This window comes from Nyctereutes procyonoides, unplaced genomic scaffold (assembly GCF_905146905.1).
Source record: "Nyctereutes procyonoides isolate TBG_1078 unplaced genomic scaffold, NYPRO_anot_genome, whole genome shotgun sequence".
Taxonomy (NCBI): domain Eukaryota; kingdom Metazoa; phylum Chordata; class Mammalia; order Carnivora; family Canidae; genus Nyctereutes; species Nyctereutes procyonoides.
Window position 1 is genome coordinate 4332855 of NW_026575025.1, and position 25310 is coordinate 4358164.

At 59.4% G+C, this 25310-nt stretch overlaps 3 protein-coding genes and 1 non-coding gene across 6 annotated transcripts; 3 read left to right on the forward strand and 1 right to left on the reverse strand.

Annotated features, from left to right (window-relative positions):
• Positions 1-6082: 6082 nt before the first annotated feature.
• Positions 6083-11955, reverse strand: PIDD1 (p53-induced death domain protein 1). 3 transcript variants are annotated; one of them, XM_055315019.1, is made up of 16 exons: positions 11701-11943; positions 10657-10990; positions 9967-10380; positions 9368-9577; positions 9224-9278; positions 8855-9056; positions 8645-8770; positions 8343-8522; positions 8114-8264; positions 7856-7991; positions 7613-7763; positions 7407-7530; positions 7206-7324; positions 7014-7127; positions 6697-6902; positions 6083-6471 (listed from the first exon to the last, which is right to left on the reverse strand). In XM_055315019.1, exons 2-16 carry the CDS (start codon positions 10949-10951, stop codon positions 6213-6215), a joined length of 2742 nt encoding a protein of 913 aa, XP_055170994.1. In that variant the 5' UTR covers positions 10952-10990; positions 11701-11943; the 3' UTR covers positions 6083-6212. The 3 variants fall into 3 exon arrangements, with proteins under 3 accessions (XP_055170994.1, XP_055170992.1, XP_055170993.1); XM_055315017.1 differs by having other exon boundaries at positions 8114-8522; positions 11701-11945; XM_055315018.1 differs by having other exon boundaries at positions 7613-7872; positions 8114-8522; positions 11701-11955.
• A 2537-nt stretch (positions 11956-14492) lies between these two features.
• On the forward strand, positions 14493-16265 carry RPLP2 (ribosomal protein lateral stalk subunit P2). The gene is made up of 5 exons (XM_055315020.1): positions 14493-14618; positions 14779-14902; positions 15244-15292; positions 15963-16061; positions 16142-16265. The coding sequence occupies exons 2-5, from the start codon at positions 14780-14782 to the stop codon at positions 16216-16218; spliced, it is 348 nt and encodes a 115-aa protein (XP_055170995.1). The 5' UTR covers positions 14493-14618; position 14779; the 3' UTR covers positions 16219-16265.
• Positions 15323-15452, forward strand: LOC129503258 (small nucleolar RNA SNORA52). Its single transcript, XR_008663141.1, has one exon. It is a non-coding gene; the product is annotated as a small nucleolar RNA SNORA52 (small nucleolar RNA).
• A 3997-nt stretch (positions 16266-20262) lies between the features above and the next one.
• On the forward strand, positions 20263-25237 carry PNPLA2 (patatin like phospholipase domain containing 2). The gene is made up of 9 exons (XM_055314817.1): positions 20263-20562; positions 22280-22512; positions 22596-22661; positions 22986-23195; positions 23493-23553; positions 23657-23833; positions 23950-24082; positions 24297-24419; positions 24511-25237. Exons 1-9 carry the CDS (start codon positions 20376-20378, stop codon positions 24779-24781), a joined length of 1461 nt encoding a protein of 486 aa, XP_055170792.1. The 5' UTR covers positions 20263-20375; the 3' UTR covers positions 24782-25237.
• Positions 25238-25310: the final 73 nt, after the last annotated feature.

A 25310-nucleotide genomic window follows, 5' to 3' on the forward strand; every position in this document is an offset into this window, starting at 1 on the left:
GAGCCCGACGTGGGATTCGATCCCGGGTCTCCAGGATCACGCCCTGGGCCAAAGGCATGCGCCAAACCGCTGCACCACCCAGGGATCCCCCAAAATAAACTTCTTTACAAGTGTGCATGAAACACTGACCAAGACAATATGGCCATATGTTATGGCCACATTCTTAGCCATAAACAGGTCTCAATATAACTTCAAAAGATTGAAGTCATATTTTATGTTCGCTACTTATAATGGTACTAAAGTAGAAATCATTAACAAAGGTAAGTGAAGGATTTCAAAGGATATTAGAAAATCGAACAATCATTAAAACCCAACATGTCATGCTCGCTTCAGCAGCACATATACTAAAAACCCAACATGTCAAAAATTACATGGAAAGCAATACTTGGAGAGAAGTCAATAACTTCAAATGCTTTTATTTGAAAGATAAAAAAAGCTTAAAACTGTTGATCTAAGCTTCCACATTAAGAAGATAAAATAAAGACAAGTAAAACCCAAAGGAAATAAAAAGAAATAAAAGTAAAAATGAAACAGAAGAGAAATGAAACCAAAAGTTAATTATTTGAAAAGATCAGTGCAATTGATAAACATTTTTTCATTTAAATTAACTGATAGTGATGCCCGGGTGGCTTGGTGGTTGAGCATCTGCCTTTGGCCCAGAGCATGACCTTGGAGTCCCGAGATCCAGTCCCACATCGGGCTCCCCGCATGGAGCCTGCTTCTCCCTCTGCCTATGTCTCTGCCTCTCTCTGTGTGTGTCTTATGAATAACTAAATAAAATATTTTAATTAATTAATTAATTAACTAATAAAACTCATTTCAATATCAGAAAAGGAAAAGGAGATAATACAATAGATCATGCAGATATTAAAGGGATAACAAGGGAACATTATAAACAATTTCATCTCAGGAATTGAACTTATATGGACAAATTTTCTTGAAAGACACAAGTTGACAAAACTGACACAAGAAATAGAAAATGTGAATAGCCCTATATCTGTTACAGAAATGAAATTCATGAGTAAAAACCTTCCCATAAAGAAAACTCCAGTACAGATGGCTTTGCAGGTGAATTTTACTAAACAGTTGAAGATTTTTTAAAAAATTAGCTTGACACAAACTTTCAGAAAATTGAGGAAAGAGAATTTCCAAACTATTTATGAGGTCAATTTTACTCTGATAAGAAAACCAACAATGCATTACTAAATAAGAAAATTATAGCATAATAGTCTTCATGAAAATAGAGGTAAAATTCTTTTGGGAGGGGGACCCACTGTGCAATGTAAAATTCTTTTTTTCATGTTATTTATTTATTTGACACAGAGAGAGAGAGGGAGAGGGAGAGAGCAATCACAAGCAGGGGGAGAGGGAGAAGCAGGCTCTCTCCACTGAGCAGGGAGTCCCAGGTGAGGCTTGATCCCATGACCTAAGCTGAAGGCAGATGCTTAACCGACGAAGCCACCAGGTGCCCCCCAATGTAAAATTCTTAATACCAAATGAAATCCAATGATATATACAAGGGGGATACATCATGACTACATGCATTTTATTGCAGGAATAGGACTTAACATTTTAAAAATCCAATGGAATTTATCACATTAATAATTTTTTTAAATTATTAAAAGAATTATACCTTCTTTAGAGGTATAGATAAATATCTATGACAAAGAGGGAACCCTCATTCATGGAAAAACTCTCAGAAAACTAGGAATTGAAGGAACTCTTATCTGGTGAAGGGCAGCATGAAAAATATTTACAATTACATTTTACTTAAGAGTAAGAGGCACTGGGTGGCTCAGGCATCTGACTCAGTTCAGCTCAGGTCATGATCTCAGGGTTAGGAGATCAACTACTCACTGGGGATGCTGAAGATTCTCTCTTTCCTTCTTCCTCTGGTTCCCCCTTCCCACTGTTCTCTCTCTTAAAAAAAAAAAGAGTGAGAGTGACCTCAGTTCTGCTAAGATTGAGAACAAGAATGTCCTTCCTCACTGCATTCATTTAACACTGTACTGGAGGTCCTAGGCAAGGTAATTAGAACAGAAAAATTAGAAATATTCAAAAGGAAGAAGGAAAATCATCTTTAGCCACAGTCAATATGATTATATACATTGAAAATTCAAAGAAATCCCACCCACCCACCCCCTTGCCATGGGGCTAAGGGCTAATAAGTTTAACAAGGTCACAGGATACTGTCAGGAGAGGATTCTTCCTAGGTCTCTCATGTTTCTGCCTGTCTTAGTTCTAGGCTATCTTCAAGGAGATAGACACACATATACATACACACATATATCCACAGATGTGTAGAGTGAACAGCATTGGATGACAGCAATAGTATCTCCCACTAGAGCAAAGGATAGATTTATTACTCAATATAAAAAAGATAATGTCTCCTTTGGGACCAAAGTTCAGGCAGGCTTACTGCTCATCATAAAAGAATCCTGTTTCTTGAGGTGCCTGGGTGGCTCAGTCAGTTAAGTGTCTGCCTTTGGCTCAGGTCATGATCTCAGGGTCCTGGGATGGAGCCTGATGTTAGTCTCTCTGCTAAGCAGGGAGCCTGATTCTCCCTTTCCCTCTGCTCCTCCCACCTGCTCATGCTCTATCTCCCTTTCTTTCTCAAAGAAATAAAATCTAAAAAAAAGGGGGGGGAGAATCCTGTTCCATTAAGCTTGGGTTTCCTCTTCTGCGGAACCCCTTACTGCATGTGCAGGCATCAGCGGATACTCCTCGCTTTGCCCTGTAGGAACCAGGGCTTGGGGAACCATGAACTGATACTCTGGTCCTTGCTACTGCTGTAATAAGCTGTCTTTTATCTCTGACCCAGAGTTCTTATGCCTTCTGCCAGCATACATGAAACCTGTTCACTTGTAAGTAGGGTAAAAATCTCAGAGCCCTCAAAGCTCTTGATAGATACAAAAATCAGTTTCATACTAGCAACAAACAAAATGAAGTTAACAACATCTTTAGCAGAATATGAAAAGCACAGTATAGTGATAAACCTAACAAGAGGTGTGTAGGACAAAATGTGTGCTCTGAAAGCCACAAAGATCTTGCTGAGGGAAATTAAAGACCTAAATAAATGGAAGGAAGTTCCATGTTCATGGATAGGGAGATACTAAGTTTTCTCCACTCAACCATTCAAATCTTGGGTGGGATGGAAGATAAAATTGTCTATCCCTTCCATGAAAGGCACTATCCCTTTTAACCTAGGACAGTGTCCTGGTGAGACTGTCTATAGCCCCCATTACAGAAATCCCAAGAGCACCTCTGCTTCTCATCTTTCACATCTTCATCTTCTCTGGCCTGGTGAGCTCCTTCATTCATCCAATGAATTCCTTCTCTGTGTCTATTAACCCATTAGTCAATTTCTAAAGAACATTGGTATAAAAACAACAACAACAAAGAATCAGCATTTGCTGGAGTATTTTTTTTTAATTATGATTAAAAAAAGAAAAAAGATTTTTTTTTAATTTTTATTTATTTATGATAGTCACAGAGAGAGAGAGAGGCAGAGACACAGGCAGAGGGAGAAGCAGGCTCCATGCACCGGAAGCCCGACGTGGGACTCGATCCCGGGTCTCCAGGATCGCGCCCTGGGCCAAAGGCAGGCGCCAAACCGCTGCGCCACCCAGGAATCCCCAGAAAAAAGATTTTCATTGAAGAACAAGGACTACCAAATCTGGACCCCAGAGAGATGGCCACAAAGCCAAGTGACTGACCAAACCCATCAGTTGGTGCTAAAAACTCTTCTGTCATCTATAAAATGTAGTAGTCTGTGCTGGGCCCATGTCATAGCATCAGTCTTCCAACTAAAGTGCAAGAGCTTTTCAGAGAAACTCATAGGTGGTGTGATTCGAATAGCTGCAAACACTAGAGATGAAAATGGAAGACCCCAGGCTTATCACTAGATATTCATCTTAAAAAGCCTTTTGAGGGGGATCCCTGGGTGGCGCAGCGGTTTGGCGCCTGCCTTTGGCCTAGGGCGCGATCCTGGAGACCCGGAATCGAATCCCACATCGGGCTCCCGGTGCATGGAGCCTGCTTCTCCCTCTGCCTGTGTCTCTGCCTCTCTCTCTCTGTGTGTGACTATCATAAGTAAATAAAAATTTTTTTAAAAATTAAAAAAAAATAAAAAGCCTTTTGAGGGATGCCTGGGTGGCTCAGAGATTGAGCATCTGCCTTTGGTTCAGGCCATGATCCCAGAGTCCCCGGATCAAATCCCACATCCGGCTTCCTGCATGGAGCCTGCTTCTCCCTCCGTGTCTGCCTCTCTCTCTCTCTGGTCTCTCATGAATAAATAAATAAAACCTAAAAAAAAAAAAAAAGCCTTTTGAGGGGTGCCTAGGTGGCTCAGTTTGGTTAAGCATCTACCTTCAGCTCAGGTCATGGTCTGGGGTCTGGGGATCGAGCCCCATGTCAGGCTTCCTGCTCACCAGGGAGTCTGCTTCTCCCTCTCCCTCTGTCCCTCCCCTGCTTGTGCTCTCCCTCTCTCTCCCTCTCTCTCAAATAAAGAAAATCTTGGGATCCCTGGCTGACTCAGTGGTTAAGCGTCTGCCTTGGATATGGAACTAGCCAGGCTCCTTACACATGCAGGTCTTGCCCCAGGACAGCATTAGCTTGTTGTCCAGGAAGCAGCAATGGAGCAGCAGTTCTTCCTCAAACATGCATGGATCCAGGCACTGAGGAAGGCTGAAGGACAGAGCTGAGCCAAAAACCCATCGGGCAGGTCTGCCCCAAAATTCAGGGCCTCCTTCCCAGTGCTCACCACTTTCAGGTTGATCCAGACATAGAGGCCAGAGCCATGGTTGAGAAAAGGGATCCCCAATGCCTTCAACTTGTTAGCGAAATATCTATGAGCTGTCCGCAGCCTGGAGCAGTAAGTGATAAGTAACTGTCAATCCATTCTGGATGGGTGAGGGAAGACAGCTGTCATGGGAGGAGAAGGCGGGCCCAGGGGTCCAACCCTGAGGACACAGGGAGTCCTGGGGTCTCCCATGATATGGCTCAGGCTGCAGGAGGAGCAGGGAAGAGGGTGGCTGGCCTGACAGCAGTGACAACGAAGGAGCTCTGCCTGGGGAGACTGGCAAGGGGTCTACTGGCCCCAGAACCTCCCATTTGTCTGTCCTCACTCTGTGGTTCCCACCCCCCCACTTGGGAGACAACTGTGGAAGGGCCACCCCCAACGAAGTCTCTGTTGCCACAGAAACCCACCCCCCCCCCCTGCAAGCCTGAGGCCCAGGGCTGTCAACCCTCACTGTCCCCCGCCTCCACCCCTGCAGCCAGGTAAATTAAGGACCAAGGCGGGCTATGGTCACCGCTGCCCACAGAGATCCCCCACGGGCTGCTTGCTGCCCCCACTTGCAGACCCTCCCAGGGGTAAAATCTCGCACAAACGAAGTCGCTGCGCTCCCCCTCCCCCACCCCCACGGAAGGGATGGAGGATAGGCTCAGAGCCTGGCCCTGGCCCCGAGTTCCTCATTCAATCTCCCCGCGTCCCTTCCCCTTGGGGCAGGGGGGTTTCCATCCTGTTCGAGGTGCCCCAACCCGTGGACAAAGGAGGCTTGGGGTGGGGGCTGGAGGCTCCGGCTCCGCCCCTCGTCCCCCTGGAAGGGGGTCCGGACGGGGCCCAGACCGTCACGCTGCCCCAGGCGATGGCTACTCCAGCCACACGCAGGTCCACACAGGTCCGGCGGGGTCCCACGTGTGCGCCCCCCGCGGCCTGGCCTCCGCCTCGGGGACTCGGCCCCAGCTCCGCGGGGACACTGTGCACTGTGGGGGTGGGGGGCGCAGCAGAAGGCAGACGCGGAGGCGAGACCGCTGCACAGCGCGCACCTGCCCGCCGCAGCCAGCGATGCGAAGCCCCGCACGCAGGGGACTTTGTATCCGTCGTCGGTGCTGCACCGGTACTTTGTAGCTGGAGCCTCTCTCCCTTCTGGGCACATGGGAGGAAGCGGGAGCAACGGGGGGCGGGGGTACTGAAGTCTTTACACAAGGTCCCCTCCCAGCAGGGCCCGGGCCTCTGATCTCAGCCCACCCCTGGCCTTCCACCCGCTCTTCTACCCAACAAATAAACTGAGCTCCGAGAAGCAGCCACAACAGTACATATTTGTTACACGTAGGAGGTCACTGTCCGCATATTCAGGGAAGGCTTGAAACTGGGGACCCCTGACCCTTTGGCAGGGTCCATCAGGGGCCATCCCAAAGTCAGTGGGGGTCTACGCCTGGGCAGACTCCACAGACTGTGGTGCTGCAGGGTCAGCTGGGTCAAGGCCCCTGGGGGCCAGGCTTGTGCGCTGGATGCTGTCCTTGTACTTCTGGCGGCCAAGCTCCAGGATGGCCCTCACCTCCTCAGCTACATCCAGCCGGTCACTCTGCTCCAAGGCCCGCAGGAGAAGCCCCACAGCCCCTGGTTGCCCAGCCTGGCGCTCAGCCCAGGAGAAGAGCATATGACGGATCTGGCCATCCAGGTCATCCCTAGTGGGGAGGAGGATGGTCATAGAGAGGCCCAGCCACCCACCCAAGGTTCTGCTCACTCACCCAGAGTAGATTCCAGCTCCCTGGGTGGGGTGAGCCTGTTTGCCCTGTCCTCATCCACCCTGAATGGAACTTCAGCCAGCCTCTTGTGAGGCTCTCCAGACGGCCAGGACCCAGGGCTGAGGCTGGTCTGGAGCCAGCATCAGAAGGCCTAGAGGAACTCACCGGAACTCATGACGGATGCGCTGCAGCTCCCGGTAGGGCAGGCCCAGGTGCAGGGCCACAGCTGGCCAGTCAGGGCCCAGGCGCCCAGCCACGGTCAGCAGGTTGCTCTGGGTCAGGAAGCCAGTCTCAGCATCGCCCAGGTTCAGAGGTGCCAGAGAGAGGCTAGGCCCCCGCCCCTGCCCCAGCCCCTCAGACCCCCGCAATCTCTGTGAAAAAGAAGGGGTGCAATGAGCCCTGCCTTCTGCCCCTGACCACCCCCAGGCTTCGGTGCCGCCCCTGCCCCCTTCATACACAGTGCCCACCACCCCAGGCCACACCGGCAGCTTGATGGGTAGAGTGGCCATCCACATGGTGTCCATGCCCTTCCTCTGCCGGGCAGCCTTGGCCTCCTCAGGCACCTCCTCAGGCACTGCTCCCCGGTAGAAGGACACCTAGCATTGGGATAAGATGAGGTTCAGTGTTCTGAACTTTGTCCAAGCAGCCAGAGGCACCCCACCTGGCTGACCCACCTGGCCCCTCACAGCCTGAACCTGCCGGTCCAGGGTAGTGGTCACGTAGACCTCCTTCACGTTCTTCAAGTGTGAGTAGAAGACAAAGCAGACCCTGCCTTCCACGCAGTCTGGGCGTTCTACATGGAAGGGATGGGCTCAGCAGGGAGCCTGGAGAATGGACCCCAGCATCCCCTCCATAGGGCAGGCAGGGCGGCGTACCAGCATCCACATCAATACCCTTCTCAAAAGCGGCGAAGAATTTTTCACCCTCAAACATCTCCACCGTGTCAGAGGGCTCAGGGCCTCGGTAACGGTCCAGCAGTCGCCGCAGGGTGGCATCCACCTAGGGGGGCACCCACTGGCTCTGAGCTCAGCGCCCCACACCCCCACGCAGGCCCTTGCAGCCCTCTGGGCCCCACACCTACCTTGTCGCGGGGCAGGCATTGCAGCAGGACCTGCTCTGGGTCCCGGCGCCTCTGCAGGGCAATGAGGTTGACTCGGTGCAGACGCAGCCGCTCCCAGGCCTTCCGAGCCAGGTCTTGCACACAGGTCTTGGTGGTGTACCAGAGCCAGTACCTGGTTGGGCTCAGGGGTGAGCAGGGCTGCACAGACAGGCTGGGGGGAGGGGAGGGGGAAGGGCTGAAGATGCTGGGGCTGGGGGCACCGACCAAGAGAAGTGGGTGACCTGGAAGCGAGCATACAGGTGGGTGAGCTCCAGGGCCACCTGAGCTGTGATGTCATCCCAAGCAGCTTCAAGAGGGGTCCGGTACAGCAGGTGAAGACAAGAGCGATCCAGACTCAGGCCTGAGGACGCGAGGGAACCACCGGCTGAGGCGTCCCTGGCAGGGGCTCCCCCACCCCGAACATGACCCCCTCAACCCAGGGGTCATAGATTCAGCTGGGCCCAAGGAAGGGCCACCTCTTACCTGTGACCCCAGGGGGCAAAGGCAGCTGCACAGTGACAGGCTGGAGGAAGCTAGGAGGGCCACCACTCTGTGAGAGGCACAGCAGGGGGCTGGCCGCAGCCTCAGGCTCCCCCAGCAGGGCTCGAAGTTCTCTGCTGGCCATGCGCACCACCTGGGGCAAACAGGGACCCCAGGCTTGCCTATGTGTTGAGAAACCACCCACCATCCACAGAGGCTGCCCTGTCCGCACCTGCATGCAGACACTACGAGGCTCTTCAGTGGCCCCAGGTGGGAATGTGACCTTGACCCCGGGATATCCTGAGCAGCACAGCAACGTCCCTTCTGGTGGCACCAGGCAGGTGTCGGACACAGGACGCGAAACCACGAGGAACCATGAGAAGTGGGGCACCTGGCAGTGAGCCCAAAGCCGCTGGGCATGGGAGGTGAGGTCAGAGGAGACAGAATCGGAGAGGATAGGGACAGAGGAAAAGTGGGGGTGAACAGGGTGTAGGCGGAGCTCCTCCCTAGTGCCCTTTCCCAGACAGCTCTCACCTTGGGTGCCTCTTCTTCCACATGAGTGTCCAGGTCACCCCAGCTATCACCACTCAGGGTCCTGACCACCACCTCCCGGCAACGCCGGATGCGGGGGGGCACGAAGAGCAGCCACAGGCTCACCTTCTGCCAGGCAAGGCCATTGTGAATACCAGGGCCACATCTGGGCCCTCCTCACCTGCCCCCCACCCCGACTTGCCCTGGTCGTGCCTGCCGGAAGGCCACCCCATGGGGCTGCAGCTCCAGGACACCACTGAGCAGGGAGTCATGGGGACCCAAGGGAACAAGGCGTGGCTCTGGCAGCCAGAGACGATACTGGATGTTGACAGGGCTAGCAGTGGCCCCAGCAGGGAACTGCAGGCGGACGCCACACGCCAGGGTCACGGAGCAGCCTTGGGGAGTCACAGGGAAGCTGTGTGACAGAGTGGGCATCAGGTCAGACAATAGAAAGGGGTGTGGCTGAATCGGGCACCCCTGGGAAACTCTAGAAGATCCCTGGAGCCTGAGCGAGGTGCACATTATGGATAGGGTGACAGGGTAGAGACGTGCTTTTTCAGCAACACACACATACACACACACCTGTCCACATCTGAGTTCAGGAACAGTCTGGGCATTTCCAGGATCACCGGCGCCCCTGTGCAAGGACAGGCAAGCTGTTAGTATACCTACGGTACCTACATCCCGGCCTGTCTGTGGTCTGACCCTTCCCAGGAACAAGCCTACCTGGGGGGCTTTGGGGGGCAGGTAGAGCCTCGCCCAGGGGGTTCCCCTGAAGGCGCACAAAGGGGGCGTCCAGGAGCTCCGGGGGCACGTCCCGGAGCTGGTTGTCCCTCAGATCCAGCCGAGTGAGCAGCGGGAGGTGTACCAGGCCAGTGGGCACTGAGGTCAGGAGGTTGCTGTGCAAAACAAGGAGCCGCAAGGACCGCAGCCCCACTGTGGGGAGATGCCAGCTTAGGGCCAGCAGAGGACCCTCAAGGCCATGCCCAGCCCTGGCTGGGCAGGTGCCAGCTTAGGGCCGGCAGAGGACCACCACCCAGGGCCACGCCCAGTCCTGGCCAGGACAGGATACTCATGGCAGGCCCCAGCAGAGAAGCCTTTCCAGTCTCTGCCCCATGGCCAGACTCGGGGAGCTTGAAATCCAGGGAAGGAAGGGCAAACGAGTGCCACCTGGAGGAGTGAAGGCTCCAAGGTGGCCAAGATTGTGTGTGCAGGGTCCCCTGTGGAGGACAAGGTGGGGCCCACAGAGAGTGGAGGCCAGACAGTGGCCAAAGGGCCCTCTCCATCAGGCCCGAGGAGCCAAAAGGGGCCTGACCCCTACTTACCAAGGGAGGTCGGGAGGCCCTGCAGCCGGTTGGAAGCCAGATTGAGCTCAGTGAGGCTGCTCAGGCCTCCAATCTCAGGGGGCAGAGTGTCCAGAAGGTTCCCTGAGAGATCAAGGCGCTGCAGGGTGGAGAGAGCTCCCAGTGCTATGGGCAGCGTTTGCAAACGATTATGGGTCACAGAGAGGAAGGTAAGGGAGGGGAGGGCTCCGAGGGCCTCAGGGAGCTCTGAGAGGTGGTTGTAAGAGAGCAGGAGGGTGCTCAGGCCATGCATCTGTGGGATGCAGGCCGGCAGCGTCTCCAGGCTGTTGAAGCTCAGATCTAGGTGGGCCAAGCGGGCCAGGCCACTCAGGCCAGCGGGCAGTGTGGTCAGAGAGCCCCGGAGGCAGGCACCCAGCACATCCCAGTGTTGTCCACCTAGAAAGGGGGAGAGCAGATGTGGCCCTCAGGGCCGGAATCCCAGGGCTCAGCTCAGCGGCACAGACCTCTCTACCCCAACCCCACCCAGAGAGGGACAGAGACCCCAGCGATGCAGGGAGACAGGGATGCATACGACAGGCTTATCTCGGCTGACAGCCATCACCCATGACCTGCCCCAGAAAGAATAGCCATGCTGCTGTCTGCTGGGGGACACCACTGGGCAGCTGCAGCATGGGCAGGGTTGGGACAGGGCTGGGACCAGGTGGGGCTCACCTCTGAGGACCAGGGAGCGAAGGCGCTGCAGGCTCCGCGGCACCTGGGTCAGGGTAGCCTCTAGCAGCTGAGGGTCCTCGTGGCCACTCAGCTGCAAGAACTCCACTTCCTGCAGCTGAGGGGGTCGCTGGGCACAGAGATGGAGCAGCCGGTGGCACCCCCCAGGGTACAGGTCCAGGCTCAACCGGTTCCCAACCAGGAGACGGAGCTCCGCATCCGTAGCCTCTGTGGCATCTCCTGCAGCATCTTCGGTAGCAGCTGCCTGGGGCTCCAGCCCCTCTGCCTCTGCAGCCATCGCCCACCGGCTGTCCTCGGGGGCCAGACATGTCCCAGCCTGCCAAACAGGCCTGCTCAGACAGGGCCCGGGAGGCTGCAGAGTCAGGGGGAGGAGTGGGGAGAGGGAGGGAGGCTGGGCCCTCCTCCGTTCAGGGGAATGGGGACTCTGGCTGGGGAGGGGGGAGGGAGTCGTCCCCTGAGCCAGACCAGCTGATGCACAGAGCCCAGAGCCTCCCCTGGACAGGTCACTTTTGAAAGAAGGCTGGGGAAGGAGGACCCCAGGACTGGGAAGGCAGCCCAGAGCGAGATGTGTGTGCAGAGGAGCCCAGAGAACCTGACTGGGGGGAGGAGGGAGAAATGAGGCTTGACATTCCACTTCTGGAAATCTGAAGGAGACCCCTAGAGCTGTCGTGTCATCCTGGCTGTTCTGTCCCCCCCCCCCCAAGAGCTGGAGGTCCAGCCCCACTGCCAACCTTCACACCCACCAGCTTTGACCCGAGGCTGAGGACTCTACCACGTGGGGACAGTGGCCCAGGCCAGGAAAGGGGCGATTGTGCCCACACATGTCAGATAAGTGAATGGGGTGGGGGGGTGAGCCACTGGGCAGCGCGGAGTCCTGGGGATGGGACGCTGGGGGAGGGGTCTCCCACGCTTCCCGTCTGCACCGAGGTCGCGGGTCAGGAGCAGTGGCCCGCGCACTCGGGGCTCGGACGGGGCCGGTCCTGGCCGGGAGAGCGCCCCCGCCCCCCGCCCTCGCCCTGCGCGTACCTGCGCTCCGGGCTGGGCGCCGTCCCGGGTGGGCGCCCCACGCCGGGTTCCCGCTGGAGCGCTCGGAGCGGCCCAGGCGTCGGGGGCCCGCCCAGGCCGGACGCCGCCGGGCTGGGGCGCAGGCGGAGGCCTCGGGGTGCCCGCACCCCCCGCCCCGCCCCTGTCCAGCCTGCAGCCCAGGAGACGCGGCCGCGGACCCCGACCGCCAGCCGCCGGCCCCGCGGTGCTCGGCTTCCTGCTCGTCCGCCTCGGGCCGGCCTCTCCCGCCGGGAGGCCCGCGTCGCGCCGCCCAGCCCGCCCTCTCGGAGATTCCCGGCCCCGGGCCCGCCCTGCCCTGCAGCTGTGCGCTCCGCGGCCGGGAGGTGAGCGCGTGCAACCTCGGGGGAGGGGGGCCCAGACGCAGCTGCGGCCTCAGATCCGCCTCCTGCCAGAAGCCAGAGCAGCACGGGTACCGGGCCCCGGCCAGCCTCTGGGGCCTCCTTCTCCGGGAAGCCTTCCTGAGGCTCCTCTAGCGGCCGGGGCCCAGCTCCTGCTATCCTGCTTTAGCGGCACTTTGGCCAGGTGCCCCAGCCGGGGGCTAGCCCATGCCTCCTCTGCCTCAATCTTTGCATCTCACAGGGAAGGAAAAGGAGGCTGTGACATCAGAGCTTGCCCCAGGTCACCGGAACTAAGTGCCACAGCTGAGAACCTCACACTAGGTCTGCCTGTGGAGAGCCTACCAGACCTGTGCTCATTCACCTGCTCTGCCCCAGATCAGGGGCTCCCACGCCACCAGCCGCCCGCCTGCCAGGAAGGGCAGTTCCGCCAGGCCTGCACTTGCCCCGGCTCCTGGCCCCCGTTGTTTCTGCGAGGCTGCCAGAGACTTAAACAACCACCACAGGACGTTATTCAGCTTTACTTTATTTTTTAATATTTTATTTATTTACCCATGAGAGAGAGAGAGGCAGAGACACAGGCAGAGAGAAAAGCAGGCTCCATGCAGGGAGCCTGATGTGGGACTCGATCCGAGGACCCTGGGATCAGGCCCTGGGCTGAAGGCAGCGCTAAACTGCTGAGTTACCTGGGCTGCCCCATTATTCAACATTAAAAGGGAATGAAATTCTGATATACACCAAGATACGGATGAACCTCGAGAATGTCCGAGAGGGTAAATAGTCTGCTTCCACGTCTGCATCCAGTCGGGATCCCAGAGCAGTCAAATGAGTCCAAAGTGGTGGGTGCCAGGGGCTGGGGGAGGAAGTAGGGAGTTACTGCTGAGCTGGTGTGGACTCCCAACTTGGGAGGACGAAATCCCCTGTGGGTAGAGAGTGGTGACAGCTGTGTAACTGGGAAAACACCCAGGGCCACTGAATCCTGTGGCTGGAATGGCAAACCTGACATATCCTGTCACCTCCAACGCCACACATCACACATCACAATATGCCCCACCCGATTGTCCCCATTTTACTCCGAGTGTGGGGCCTTGAGTGAGACCTGTGCCCCACCTCTGTCTATGATGGGGGTGATGACAGCGAGGGCACCCCAAGAGTAAGGAGACCTACCTGCACCCACCTGTGTCTACGATGGGGTGATGACACCAAGGGCACCCCCACAGCAGAGAGACCTGCCTGTGCCCACCTCTGTGTACGATGGGGTGATGACACCAAGGGCACCCCCACAGCAGGGAGACCTGCCTGCACCCCACCTCTGTGTACGATGGGGTGATGACCCGGAGGGCACCCCCACAGCAGGGAGACCTGCCTGCACCCCACCTCTGTGTACAATGGGGTGATGACCCTGAGGGCACCCCACACAGCAGGGAGACCTGCCTGCACCCCACCTGTGTACGATGGGGGTGATGACCCTGAGGGCACCCCACAGCAGGGAGACCTGCCTGCACCCCACCTCTGTGTACGATGGGGTGATGACCCGGAGGGCACCCCACAGCAGGGAGACCTGCCATGCACCCCACCTCTGTGTAAAATGGGGAGATGACCCTGAGGGCACCCCACACAGCAGGGAGACCTGCCTGCACCCCACCTGTGTAAGATGGGGGTGATGACCCTGCCTGCACCCCACCTCTGTGTACGATGGGGTGATGACCCGGAGGGCACCCCACAGCAGGGAGACCTGCCTGCAACCCACCTCTGTGTAAAATGGGGAGATGACCCTGAGGGCACCCCACACAGCAGGGAGACCTGCCTGCACCCCACCTGTGTACGATGGGGGTGATGACCCTGAGGGCACCCCACGGCAGGGAGACCTGCCTGCGCCCCACCTCTGTGTACGATGGGGAGATGACCCTGAGGGCACCCCCCCCAGGGCTGGGCCGGCTCTGCTCCTGGTCCCTCTCCAGCCACCGCGGGCCTCTGCCCCTGGCCCCTGACCCGGGCTCGCCCCAGGTCTTCGGGCCGCCGCCGCATCCCTTCCGCGTGCAGCGTTATTACTCTCGTGCATCCTCGCTCGGACGAGCAGGGGCGGGCCCCGCCCTCGCAGCGCCGCAACCTGCAGGCTCCCCGCACGGAGCGTGAGCGCGTGACAGGGCGGACATCCGCGCGGACGCGAAGGTGAGTTCGGGGCCACGCGGCCCCACAGACGAACGACCACCCCGCGCGGACCGCGGCCCAACGCCCCACCCCCGCAGCAGCGAGCGAGGCTGGCCGGCCACGTGCCCCGCGCAGGCCGCGTGCCCGCACTTCCGGCAGCGGTGCGCCCTGGGACTTGGAGTCCGCCTGCGGCGGCGGCCGGACCGCACAACACGAGGGCTCTCGTCTCCGCGGCCTGGGCGCGCGTGACGTCACTCGCAGGCGCCAGCGCTGCGCGGCGCGCGGGGCCCGGGGGCTTCTGGGTAGCGGATTACCCCCGCCCCTCGCGCCGGCGCCTTCCTTTCCGTCCCTGACGCCGCCGAGGTCGCACGCGTGAGGCTTCTCCGCCGCCGAGTGAGTGGGCGGCGGGGTCGCGGGGAGCCGTGGGGGGCCGCGGGGGGCCGCGGGGCCTGGCGGGCGCGGGCCGGGGCTTGGCGTGGGGCGCCGGGCGGGAGCACGCGGGGCGGGGGCCGGGGCCAAGGGGCAAGGCCGTCGTGCTCTCCTCCCGCGTCAGGATGCGCTACGTCGCCTCCTACCTGCTGGCCGCCCTCGGGGGCAACACCTCCCCCAGCGCCAAGGATATCAAGAAGATCCTGGACAGCGTGGGCATCGAGGCGGACGATGACCGGCTCAACAAGGTAGCCGGCCCCGCGGATACGTGTCGGGCGGCCCCGGCGGCCGGAGGGCTGCGGGGCGAGGCGGACTCCAGCCTGCGGGGGGGGGGGGGCGTCCCTGAGACCCTGTCGTGTGTCCCGAGGGGCGCAGCTTCCTCAGGCACGTCCTTCCGTCCAGCCCGCAGGTGTCCAGCCGCGCCGGGGGGGGGGGGGGGCGCGTACACCGAGACATCGGGCGGGTTTCCCAGGAAGCTTAGGGCGCCCGGGGCTCCTCATAGCGGGTCTTTTCGGGGAGGAGCCGCATGGGAGGTGAGGCAGGGGCGCGTGGCCGAGCCCCAGGTAATTGCCGGTTATGGTCGTTGTAGGTCATCAGCGAGCTCAACGGGAAAAACATCGAGGACGTGATCGCTCAGGGTGAGGTTGTGGGCCGGGGCTGCGTTCTCAGGGTCCATCCTAATCCCTGCGGGTCCTCCCGTGGCCCGCCAGGTTTCGCTTGTGGACCAGAGCACTCCAGAAGCCTCACCCAGGACAGCGGGCAGGCAGTGGCTCGTGCCAGGGATGCTTCTGGACAGTCCTGGCCATAAGGCAGCAGGGGATGCTGGTGCTTTCACCCCGCAGGGCCACCTGCCTGCAGAGGCGACCTTAGAGATCTTGGGAACGGGTTTTGTAAATAAGTCTGGTCATGTAGTCTGCGTGAAGTGGTTGGGGGCAGACTGGGGGTGCCAGGGGTGACCGCAGGTTCCTGCCATCCTTGCTGGGCGGATGGTGTCCTGGTGACAAGGCTGGAGCTGATGGGACCTGATGGGACGTTATTCTGTTCCTGTGTGGGTGGTGGTGGGTGCCTTAGCCCACAGCCCTGTGGGAGCCCATAAACGGGAATCTGGACCCAAGTGCCAGATTGTGTCTGCCTGATTGTGAACATGTTTGTCCAACTTAGCTTTGGGGTAGGGTTTCCAGATACGGATCTCAGGGCTGGGGCATCCATGTGGTGGGCTCCTGCACATCAGGGAGACCATGCCATCACTCCCCTGAGGTAGGCCTAAGGCCGAGCACTTCTCTGGTCTCACCTTCCTGATTCCCACAGGAATTGGCAAGTTGGCCAGTGTGCCTGCTGGTGGGGCTGTGGCCGTGTCTGCCGCCCCAGGGTCTGCAGCTCCTGCTGCTGGTGCTGCCCCAGCCGCAGGTAAGTGGAGGCTGAGGCAGGGTCTCCACGGGCGTCTGGCTTTGTGAGGGTTGTACTCACTGCCCCCTTCTTTTCCACAGCGGAGGAAAAGAAAGACGAGAAGAAAGAGGAGTCCGAGGAGTCAGATGACGACATGGGATTCGGCTTATTTGATTAGGGTCCTGCCCACCCCCACCCACTGGCAAATAAAACCCTTTTTGTGTATCTGTGGAGTGGCGTGTGGGTGTTTTGTAAGAGTGTGGCGTTGGTGCGCAGGCAGGCCTTCAGCCCAGGAGAAAGCAGAGCCCTTGCTGGTGCGGCGGGGTTCTAGGCAGGAGAAGCTGCGCAAAGAGCAGGGCATCTGGTGTGGAAATGGGTACTTGGGATGGCGGACGTCTGTGGATCTTAGGTATGGCCAGGCCTTGAGGAGGCTCAGAAGGGGACATGAGCCTTCCTGGGCATGGGCCTGGTTTCTGAGGGCTGCTGGGGGGCCTTCCCAGAGAGGGAGCTTTAAGGGGACACACAGGACAACTTAAAACCGCAGTGGGTGGTCTCCACTGCTTTGGGGTGGCTCTGGTAGCATTCTTTGGTTGCACAAAGAGGGCATGCTGGTGGTGCATGCGGGATCCCTCAGTTTCTCTGCAGAGTCAAGTCCGGTTCCTGTTCAAGCTCATGGTGGTCTGTGAGCAACTTAGGACGGTCCCAAACCCCTTCAAGCTCTGTGACCACCTGTGTGCAGGCCTGAGCAGATGTGGATGTGGCTCATAGGAAGTGATGTTGGGCCATGTGCCCACTAAGTTATTTGGGGGACCTGCTTATGCCTCCTGCCAGGCTTTGGCCTGGAATGCAGGGGCAGAAGGCAGAGTTTCCCACACTTTGTCCAGCTGCTATGTTGGGCCTTGGGTCCTCTGCTTGCCAATGCCAGATGGCTCAGCAGGCACTCTGCCTCCCTGTTTGAAGGCCCTGGGTGGAACTATTGTGTTACCTACTATATCCCAGAAGGAGGACCTGCTGCTAGTTGGGCTGTGGTTCTGTAGGGAAAGCACAGAACGAGGCTGTCAAGGAAGCCTGGGAAGGGGGCCTGCAGGGCAGGAGTGTGCATGGGGTGTGGGAAAGAAGACCTAAGTAAGCCCTTTGGTTACCCAGAGGAGTGGGACCGTGGTGCGAAGTGGGCCGTGAGCATCACTGGCAGCCTGTGCTGCAAGGGGCAAGTGAGAGCAGGGTGGGGAGAGGGGGTGGTGAGGGGACACTGCCCCAGGTTCAGCTAGAGGGTTCCCCAGAGGAGAAAACCCAGAGTCCATGGGCAGACCTTGGACCCTGAAGTGACCACACCACTAAGGTGTGGTCAGAGGGACACTATGGGAGTGACACAGCAAACACCAAGGGTTCTCATCCACCCTGGCTGGGAGGAGGGGGAGGTCCACCCCACACACACACACACACATACACGCACACACCCCCGCTGCAACCCCCACCCTGGCCAGGGTTCCTGGAAGTGCTGCTGTGTTCCTGGCTGCAGAGCAGACATTCCCAGGGGCCTGGAGGGAGGGATATGTACGCACAACAGCTCAACCCTGGTGTGGAAATGGGGGCAGAGGTCTCCCTGCACTGGGGCAGTGCCACCCGCCTAGGCCCCCGTCCCTCAGAAGCAGGAAGGCCTGGACCCTGGCTTTTTGGAGCAGGGCAGGCGAGGACTTTCCTCAGTCCTTGGCCCAGTCTGCACCGCCCAGCTACCCCTAGGTCACCCTGGTGAACCCCTGGACTTCTCAGGCCAGCCTTGGGGGTCTGCTTCATCCCCATTGTACTACACACTCGCCCCCTGCTGGTTCTGGCTGCATCCCCAGGGGCTTATTCAGGAGGGGCCCTGATCATCCTGGTGGGTCATACCCTGTACTATACATCCATCTAAAGCACTGGGGGGGGGGGGGGGGGGTTGGGTCCATAGGTAAAAGAGAAGGTCAAGTTTGTCTAGGCCAAATTTATTATTCTAGTCATTTATGAAATTTTGGGGTTTTCTTTGAGATTTCATTATTTTTACTTTGTTTTTTAATTTTAAATTCAATTAACATCGCATATTATTGGTTTCAGAGGTAGACGTCAGTGAATCATCAGTTGTATAGAGCAGTCAGTGCTGATCACACCACGTGCCTCCTTCATGCCCATCACCCAGTGACCCCGTTCCCCCACCCTCCTCCCCTCCAGCAGCCCTCAGTTTGTTTTCCAGAGTTAGGAGTCTCTTAGGGTTTGCCTCCCTTTCTGATTTCGTCTTGTTTTATTTTTCCCTCCCTTTCTCTATTCCCCTCTGCTTCTTTGTTTTGCTCCTTTGTTGGTTTCCACATATGAGTAAAATGTTATAATTGTCTTTCTCGGGGCAGCCCGAGTGGCTCAGTGGTTTAGCACTGCCCTCAGCCCAGGGTCTGATCCTGGAGACCCAGGATCCAGTCCCACGTCAGGCTCCCTGCATGGAGCCTGCTTCTCTCTCTCTCTCATCTCTCTCTCTCTCTCTCTCTCCTCTCTCTGTGTGTCTCTCATGAATAAATAAAATCTTTAAAATAAATAAAATTTAAAGATAATTGTCTTTCTCTGACTTATTTCACTTAGCATCATATGCTGTAGTTCTAACCACAGCATTGCAAACAGCAAGATTCCATTCTTTCTGATGACTAATAGTCCATTCTATATACATATACCACATCTGGGTTTTTTTTTTTTTAAGATTTTATTCATTTATTCATGAGAGACACACAGAGAGAGACTGTGGGCAGACTCCACACTGAGCAGGGAGCCCTATGTGGGGCTCAATCCCAGGTGTCCGGGATCATGACCTGAGCCAAAGGCAGACACTCAACTGACTGAGCCACCCCGGTGCTCACATCAGTTGCATTTCTGTACACTAACAACGAGACAGAAGAAAGACATTAAAGACTAGATCCCATTTACAATTGCACAAAACCCACGAGATACCTAGGAGAAAACCTAACCAGAGGCAACAGATCTGTACTCTCAAAATCATAGAACACTCTCATCTAGGTCTTTCCTCTTTCCTGGTACCCAGGCCTGGGCTCCCCTCTCCCAAACTCGCCCCCCCCCCAGGGCCCTGTGCCTGCTCTTGGGCAGCTGGGCAGCCCTGTGACCGTTCTGGATTAACTGCCCCCACACCCCGTCCCCTCTCAGTCCTCGTTTTGAGCTTCTGTAAACAGTGTCTCCCCACGCCCACCCCCCAGTAGGGCTTGGTCTGGATTGAACTTGCTGCATCCTGTGCTGGCCCCTCTGCCAGACGGGAGTTCAGTGCCAAGTACAGGTGGCTGACAGCAAGCTGTGGGATAGATGATGGGCCTGCCGGGGGGGGGGGGGGGGGGGGGGGGGGGCGGGGTGGTGCCCCACTCTGGCTTCTCAGCCTGAGCCTGGGCCTGCATCGTCGGGGGCAATCCCAAATCCACAGCTCTGGCAGCATCCGGGCCTTGAGCCAAGCTCCTGCCTAGGGAGTGGGTGTTCCTGGGGAGACAGAGGCATCCCACCACCCCAGCAACAACCAGCCCCTTGCTGGGGAGGTGGGGTGAGGCTCAGAGCTGGCTCCTGGGGGCAAACCAGGCTATGCTGCCCAACAACATAGAAAGGAGAAAAATGCGGAAAAGGGGCGGGAGGGTGACATCACTGGGATGCTCCACCTGCTGGGGCAATTAGCGGGGGCGGGGCAGGGCCCGAGTCACAGCCCGGTAGACCCCACACCCTGAGGAGCCGAGGTCGGACGCTAGGACAATCCAGGTTCGTCGCCAGCTGGGGGTGGGGGGGGCTGAGGCCGCGGGCAGCTGGGGCTGAGGTCAGCTCGGGGTCTACAGCGCTAGTGTCAGCTCTGGAAGCTGCGTACTGTTTGCATCCCAGACGTTTATGGGTCAGTCTGTGGATGAGTCACGCGGGGGGGGGCGGGGTCCCTGCCGTGGGGCGAGCTCCTCAGGGTCCCGAGTGGGTGTTGTAGGCGGACCCCGAGGAGGGGGCGGGAAGACCCCGGGGCGCTCCCCTCGCCAGCCTCCCCGCGGGTTCCGCGCGCCCCGGGCCTGGGGTCGCCCCTCCCCCCGGGGCCGGCGTCGGGGCGGGGGCGGGGCTCGGGGCGGCGGAGGGCGCGGCCGTTCCCCACGCGCTCCGATTGGGCGGCGCGAGCCGGCCCCGCCCCCGCCCGCCCCCCGCCCCCGCTCAAAGCCCGCCGCGCCCGCCGGCCCCGCAGCGTCTCCGCCTCGGCCGGCGGGGACCCCGAGCTGCAGCGGCGGCGGGGCCGGGCCGGCCCGGAGCGAGCGGAGCGCGCGGTGCGCGGCAGCCCCGGAGCCGGGGGCCGCGGCGATGTTCCCCCGGGAGGCGACGTGGAACATCTCGTTCGCGGGCTGCGGCTTCCTCGGCGTCTACCACATCGGCGTGGCCTCCTGCCTCCGCGAGCACGCGCCCTTCCTGGTGGCCAACGCCGCGCACATCTACGGGGCCTCGGCCGGGGCGCTCACGGCCACGGCGCTGGTGACCGGAGCCTGCCTGGGTGAGCGGATGCGCCGCCGCAGTGTGGACCGGGCGGCGGGGCGGCGGGGAGGGGTCAGCGGACGGAGATCCGAGCCGGGAGCCGGCCGGGGGCGGGGCCTGGCTTGTTTGGCTCCGGGGCGCCCGGGGATTGGGGTGCGGCCGCGCGCGCCTTGGGGGCCGCGCTCGGAGCGCAGAGGCTGGAGGCGCTGGCAGGTGCAGCCGAGAGATTTCTTCGCGAAGAGAAAGTAACTCGTGGGCGGGACCGCGAGAGCCGGGGGAGGGGCCTCAGCGCCCCCGTAGTCGGCGGCGGCCTGGGTGCCAGCGGTCACCGTGTCCTGGGGCTGTGCTGTTCCAGGCTGCGCTGTCCCCGGGGCCCGGTACGAGGGCGGCCTCTTAAGAGGATTTGGGTACTGTGGCATGTGCCTCCGGGGGCATCTGGGAGGGGAGCCCTGCGGGTCAGGCCCGGGCAGGGCAGGGCAGGCCCTCCCCTCCCCGCTCCTTCCTTGCACAGCACCCACTGTGGGCCTGGGTCCCCAGGGCTGGCCAAAGTTTTCTGCCCACACTCCCTGGGGTGGGAGGTGCTTCAGGACTTTCCAGCCCCATGGGCCGTCGTGCAACAGCAGGGCTGCAGACAGCAGGGCTGTCGTGTCTGCGTGTGCTGGGATGGGCTTCTCCACTCACACACACTTCCGGCAGGCGCCTGCAAGTGCTGTTTACAGCACACGGAGTACTTCAGGAGTTCTGGGCATGGTGCCCAGCCCCCAACCTACCAGGGTAGCCAAGGTGACAGAAGGGTCATCAGGTTCTCAAATGCCCTGCCCAGCGGGAGCCTGTCCAGTGTTCTCCGCTGCCCCCTGCCCATGACCTTTGCCCTGAGGAGGGTGGTATGAAGGAGCAGAGCTCTCCATCCTGGGGACCTAGGGGTTCACCTCTGTGGCCCTGCCCTCCCTGTCTTGGAAGCTTTCAGGCCACTGTCTCTCAGATTTGTGTGCCAGTCTCAGGACACACCTGGCTCCCTGGTGTGTAGTGGAGGACATGGGTCCCAGAGCACCATCTCCTCCCACCCCCAGGAAGCCTCTTTCTCATGAGTGGGCTTGGGTAGCTGCAGTCCCCAGAGCATGGCAGGTTCTGGCCCCACTTCTGAGCAGGATAATGTGATGTGCAGCTTTCCCCAAGGCCCCCCAACTCTGTGACCGCTCCTGGGCCCCTGCTCTGCCTTTGGTGAGGCCAACACCCCTGGGCCCCCAAGAAGCACCATGGCAGGTGCTTGTTCTTGGCTGCAGTGGGTCACAGTCATGGTTTCTTAGAGATGGTGGGACCCCACTCTTTCCAGCCTCATACCCACAGGCCTGTGCTGGACTCCCTGGATCTGGATCTGGCCAAGTGGGTGAAGGCTGAGGCTGGTCAAGGTTGAACCTCTGCTTTCCCAGGCTGGGGGCCACGCCAGGCCGGGCCCAATGACTCATGGATCAGACCAAGCAGTTGGGAAATACTGGGCAGTGGGCAGGCCTTGGCTACAGCTGTCAGCTCTCCTGGGGCAGTAGCCTGACTCTGTCTCTCCAGGGACAGGTAGCAAAAGTCCCAGTTGTGGGCCAGGTTCCAGGCCGGCCCTGGGAGTTCTCCAGGGTGGGTGGAGATGCCACATGTCCACGTTCTGTGGGCCCCCGGGAGTGGAGCCGTGGGGCGTGTGCTAAGCCAGGAGTGCCGGCCCTTGACCCTTGGCCCTTCTGACCCAGGCGAGGCAGGTGCCAACATCATCGCAGTGTCCAAGGAAGCGCGGAAGCGGTTCCTGGGTCCTCTGCACCCCTCCTTCAACCTGGTGAAGACCATCCGGAGTTGTCTTCTCAAGACCCTGCCCGCTGACAGCCATGAGCGTGCCAGCGGGCGCCTGGGCATCTCCCTGACCCGTGTCTCTGATGGCGAGAATGTCATCATATCCCACTTCCACTCCAAGGACGAGCTCATCCAGGTGAGCCCTGCTGGGGCAGCACCGGGGATGCACGACCAACCTGGGCTCCTGCTCACCACTCCTTCCGTGTCCCCGCCCCACAGGCCAATGTGTGCAGCACATTCATCCCCGTGTACTGTGGCCTCATCCCGCCCTCCCTCCAGGGCGTAGTAAGTATCCCCTGGCACATTTCCTGGGCAGTGGGGAAGAAGGCCGTTGGTGCCCCCCAGCCCCTCACTGCTCCACTGCCTGTTGCCTCACTTCCCTCGAGTTGCTCAACAGCTCGGCAGGTCCCCAGAGACACATACTTCCCGTGGCTGTCTCCACCCCACCCCCCTAGGCCTAGCCATCTGCTCAATAGTCAGCCAGGCCCGTGGCCAGTGCCCAGTGCCCACTGGGTGAAAGGCCCAAGGGAAGTAGCCACTGGGTAGGGCCCAAGGTAGTCCAGTGGGTCTTCAGGCATCTCCCTGTGTGACTGTGTGTCCCGGCTGCAGCGCTATGTTGACGGCGGCATCTCAGACAACCTGCCCCTGTATGAGCTCAAGAACACCATCACTGTGTCCCCCTTTTCGGGAGAGAGTGACATCTGCCCGCAGGACAGCTCCACCAACATCCATGAGCTCCGGGTGACCAACACCAGCATCCAGTTCAACCTACGCAATCTCTACCGCTTGTCCAAGGCTCTGTTCCCGCCCGAGCCCACGGTGGGTCTGCCCGGCCAGCCCTGCGCTGGGGGGCCGGCCTGCAGGGCCGCTCCTCGCTGAGTGCTGGGGGTTGAGGGGTGGGTAAGCTGTCAGATGGCCTTCTTGGAGGGACCAGGCTGGGGTGGGGTCTGGACAGCCCCTTCTCAGGGCTGGGACAGAGTGCTGTGGCCTGCGGGCCTGTCCAGCTGGGTCCACGTGAGCTTAGTGGAGCAGAGGGGTTGTGGGGACGCCAGGGACTCAAGGGGGCAGAGCAGGGGACATGTGGCGCCCTGCTCTAATTTATCGTCCCTGCCTCAGGTGCTGCGGGAGATGTGCAAGCAGGGCTATCGGGATGGCCTGCGTTTCCTGAGGCGGAACGGTGCGTGGGTGCTGCCCCGAGCAGCTGTGGGCGGGTGGGAACCACGGCTCTGCACTGCTGTCCCTGCCACAGTGCTGATCACCTGTCGGGGGTCCCCACCCAGGCCTCCTGAACCGACCCAACCCCCTGCTGGCGCTGCCCCCTGCACACCCCCATGACCCCAAGGACGAGGATGTGGAGGACAACCAGGAGGCCACAGAGAGGGCCCTAGTGGACAGCCACTCGCAGCCAGCCCTGGAGGATCATATCCTGGAACATCTGCCCGCGCGGCTCAATGAAGGTGTGTGGACGTGGGAGTGGGGGTGCATGGGAGCTCCCGGCTGCTGGGGGGCGCTGAGGCCAGAGAGGTCCCAGCCTCCCCAGCGGCTGTCAGCTTCCCTCCTGCGTCTCCCCCAGCCCTGCTGGAGGCCTGCATAGAGCCCAAGGATCTGCTGAGCACCTTCTCCAACATGTTACCCGTGCGTCTGGCCACTGCCATGATGGTGCCCTACACTCTGCCTCTGGAGAGTGCTGTGTCCTTTACCATCCGGTGAGTGGACTGGGGGGGTTGGGGCAGGGAGCAGGGGGACCAGACTTTGGGGTTATCTATGAGTGGGAATCACCTGGAGAAAAGGCTACAGGTGGGGGGGCTGCAGAGATGCCACATCAGGGGTTCCAGAAGCTGGGGCACAGGCGGGGCTAGATGGGGCATGGCATGAGGGCCGAGCCATAGACCCTCGGCCATGCCTCCCCGCCCGGCCCAGCTTGCTGGAGTGGCTGCCTGACGTCCCCGAGGACATCCGGTGGATGAAGGAGCAGACGGGTAGCATCTGCCAGTACCTGGTGATGCGTGCCAAGAGGAAGCTGGGAAGCCACCTGCCCTCCAGGTGAGCCCCTGTCACTGTTGCGTCTACCCAGGGCCTGAAGCCTCAGTGGCCTCTGCTAAAGCCCTCCCGCCTCCATCCCTCCCCACCGCAGGCTGTCTGAGCAGATGGAGCTCCGCCGCACCCAGTCCCTGCCCTCCGTGCCACTGTCCTGTGCTGCCTACAGCGAGGCGCTGCCCAGCTGGATGCGCAAAAACCTCTCACTAGGGGACGCTCTGGCCAAGTGGGAGGAATGCCAGCGCCAGCTGCTGCTGGGCCTTTTTTGCACCAACGTGGCCTTCCCACCTGATGCCCTGCGCATGCCTGCTGGCGCTGGTCCTGCCCCTAGGCCCCCACAGCTCCCACCCTCCTCGCCCCCGTGCTGAGCACCCTTGCACCACCTGTCCCAGCCCCCCTGGGGTCCCAGTGCTGAGGGCTGGGCCCCCCAGCTTCCCTGCCCTGTGAGGTGGGGCCCTGGGATGGGCTGAGATCCCCTCCCGGGCCTCTCTCTCACCCCTGCAGGAGTCAGAAGATGGGGCCCCTCACAGCTGCTAGAAGGGGACTTGTGGTCAACCCTTCCACCAACCACTCCCTCGCTGCCCCTGTAGGGAGGGTACCCAAGACCCCTGCCCTCACCTGTGCCTTCATCTCCCCCCAGGCTCCGCCCCAGAGTTGGGGCAGAGGGCGGGGCCCCCAGCACCTGGTGCCCCCTAGTCCAAGCAGTATTACTTCTGAGAACTTTGCACCTGCTCCTCCCTCCTCGTTTGTCATGTTTTGCTGAGGAACATATGTGAAGAATTATTTATTTTTGCCAAAGCAGATGTAATAAATGCCACAGCTCAGCCCCTGCCTCCTTCACTCGTGTGTGCCTCCCTGGCCGACGTCTGTACTTCAGGTCAGCTTCTCCTTGAGTCT

Excerpts from the sequence above, each read along its gene's own strand:
- PIDD1 (XM_055315017.1), bottom strand. The coding sequence starts at position 10,951 with ATGGCTGCAGAGGCAGAGGGGCTGGAGCCCCAGGCAGCTGCTACCGAA. Across the intron at positions 10,381-10,656 it reads TCGCTCCCTGGTCCTCAGAG|GTGGACAACACTGGGATGTG; the intron begins GTGAGCCCCACC and ends CCCCCTTTCTAG. Across the intron at positions 9,279-9,367 it reads TGCCCCCCAAAGCCCCCCAG|GGGCGCCGGTGATCCTGGAA; the intron begins GTAGGCTTGTTC and ends GTCCTTGCACAG.
- RPLP2 (XM_055315020.1), top strand. The coding sequence starts at position 14,780 with ATGCGCTACGTCGCCTCCTACCTGCTGGCCGCCCTCGGGGGCAACACC. Across the intron at positions 15,293-15,962 it reads CGAGGACGTGATCGCTCAGG|GAATTGGCAAGTTGGCCAGT; the intron begins GTGAGGTTGTGG and ends TGATTCCCACAG. Across the intron at positions 16,062-16,141 it reads TGGTGCTGCCCCAGCCGCAG|CGGAGGAAAAGAAAGACGAG; the intron begins GTAAGTGGAGGC and ends TCTTTTCCACAG.
- PNPLA2 (XM_055314817.1), top strand. The coding sequence starts at position 20,376 with ATGTTCCCCCGGGAGGCGACGTGGAACATCTCGTTCGCGGGCTGCGGC. Across the intron at positions 23,196-23,492 it reads TGTTCCCGCCCGAGCCCACG|GTGCTGCGGGAGATGTGCAA; the intron begins GTGGGTCTGCCC and ends TCCCTGCCTCAG. Across the intron at positions 23,834-23,949 it reads GCCCGCGCGGCTCAATGAAG|CCCTGCTGGAGGCCTGCATA; the intron begins GTGTGTGGACGT and ends CGTCTCCCCCAG.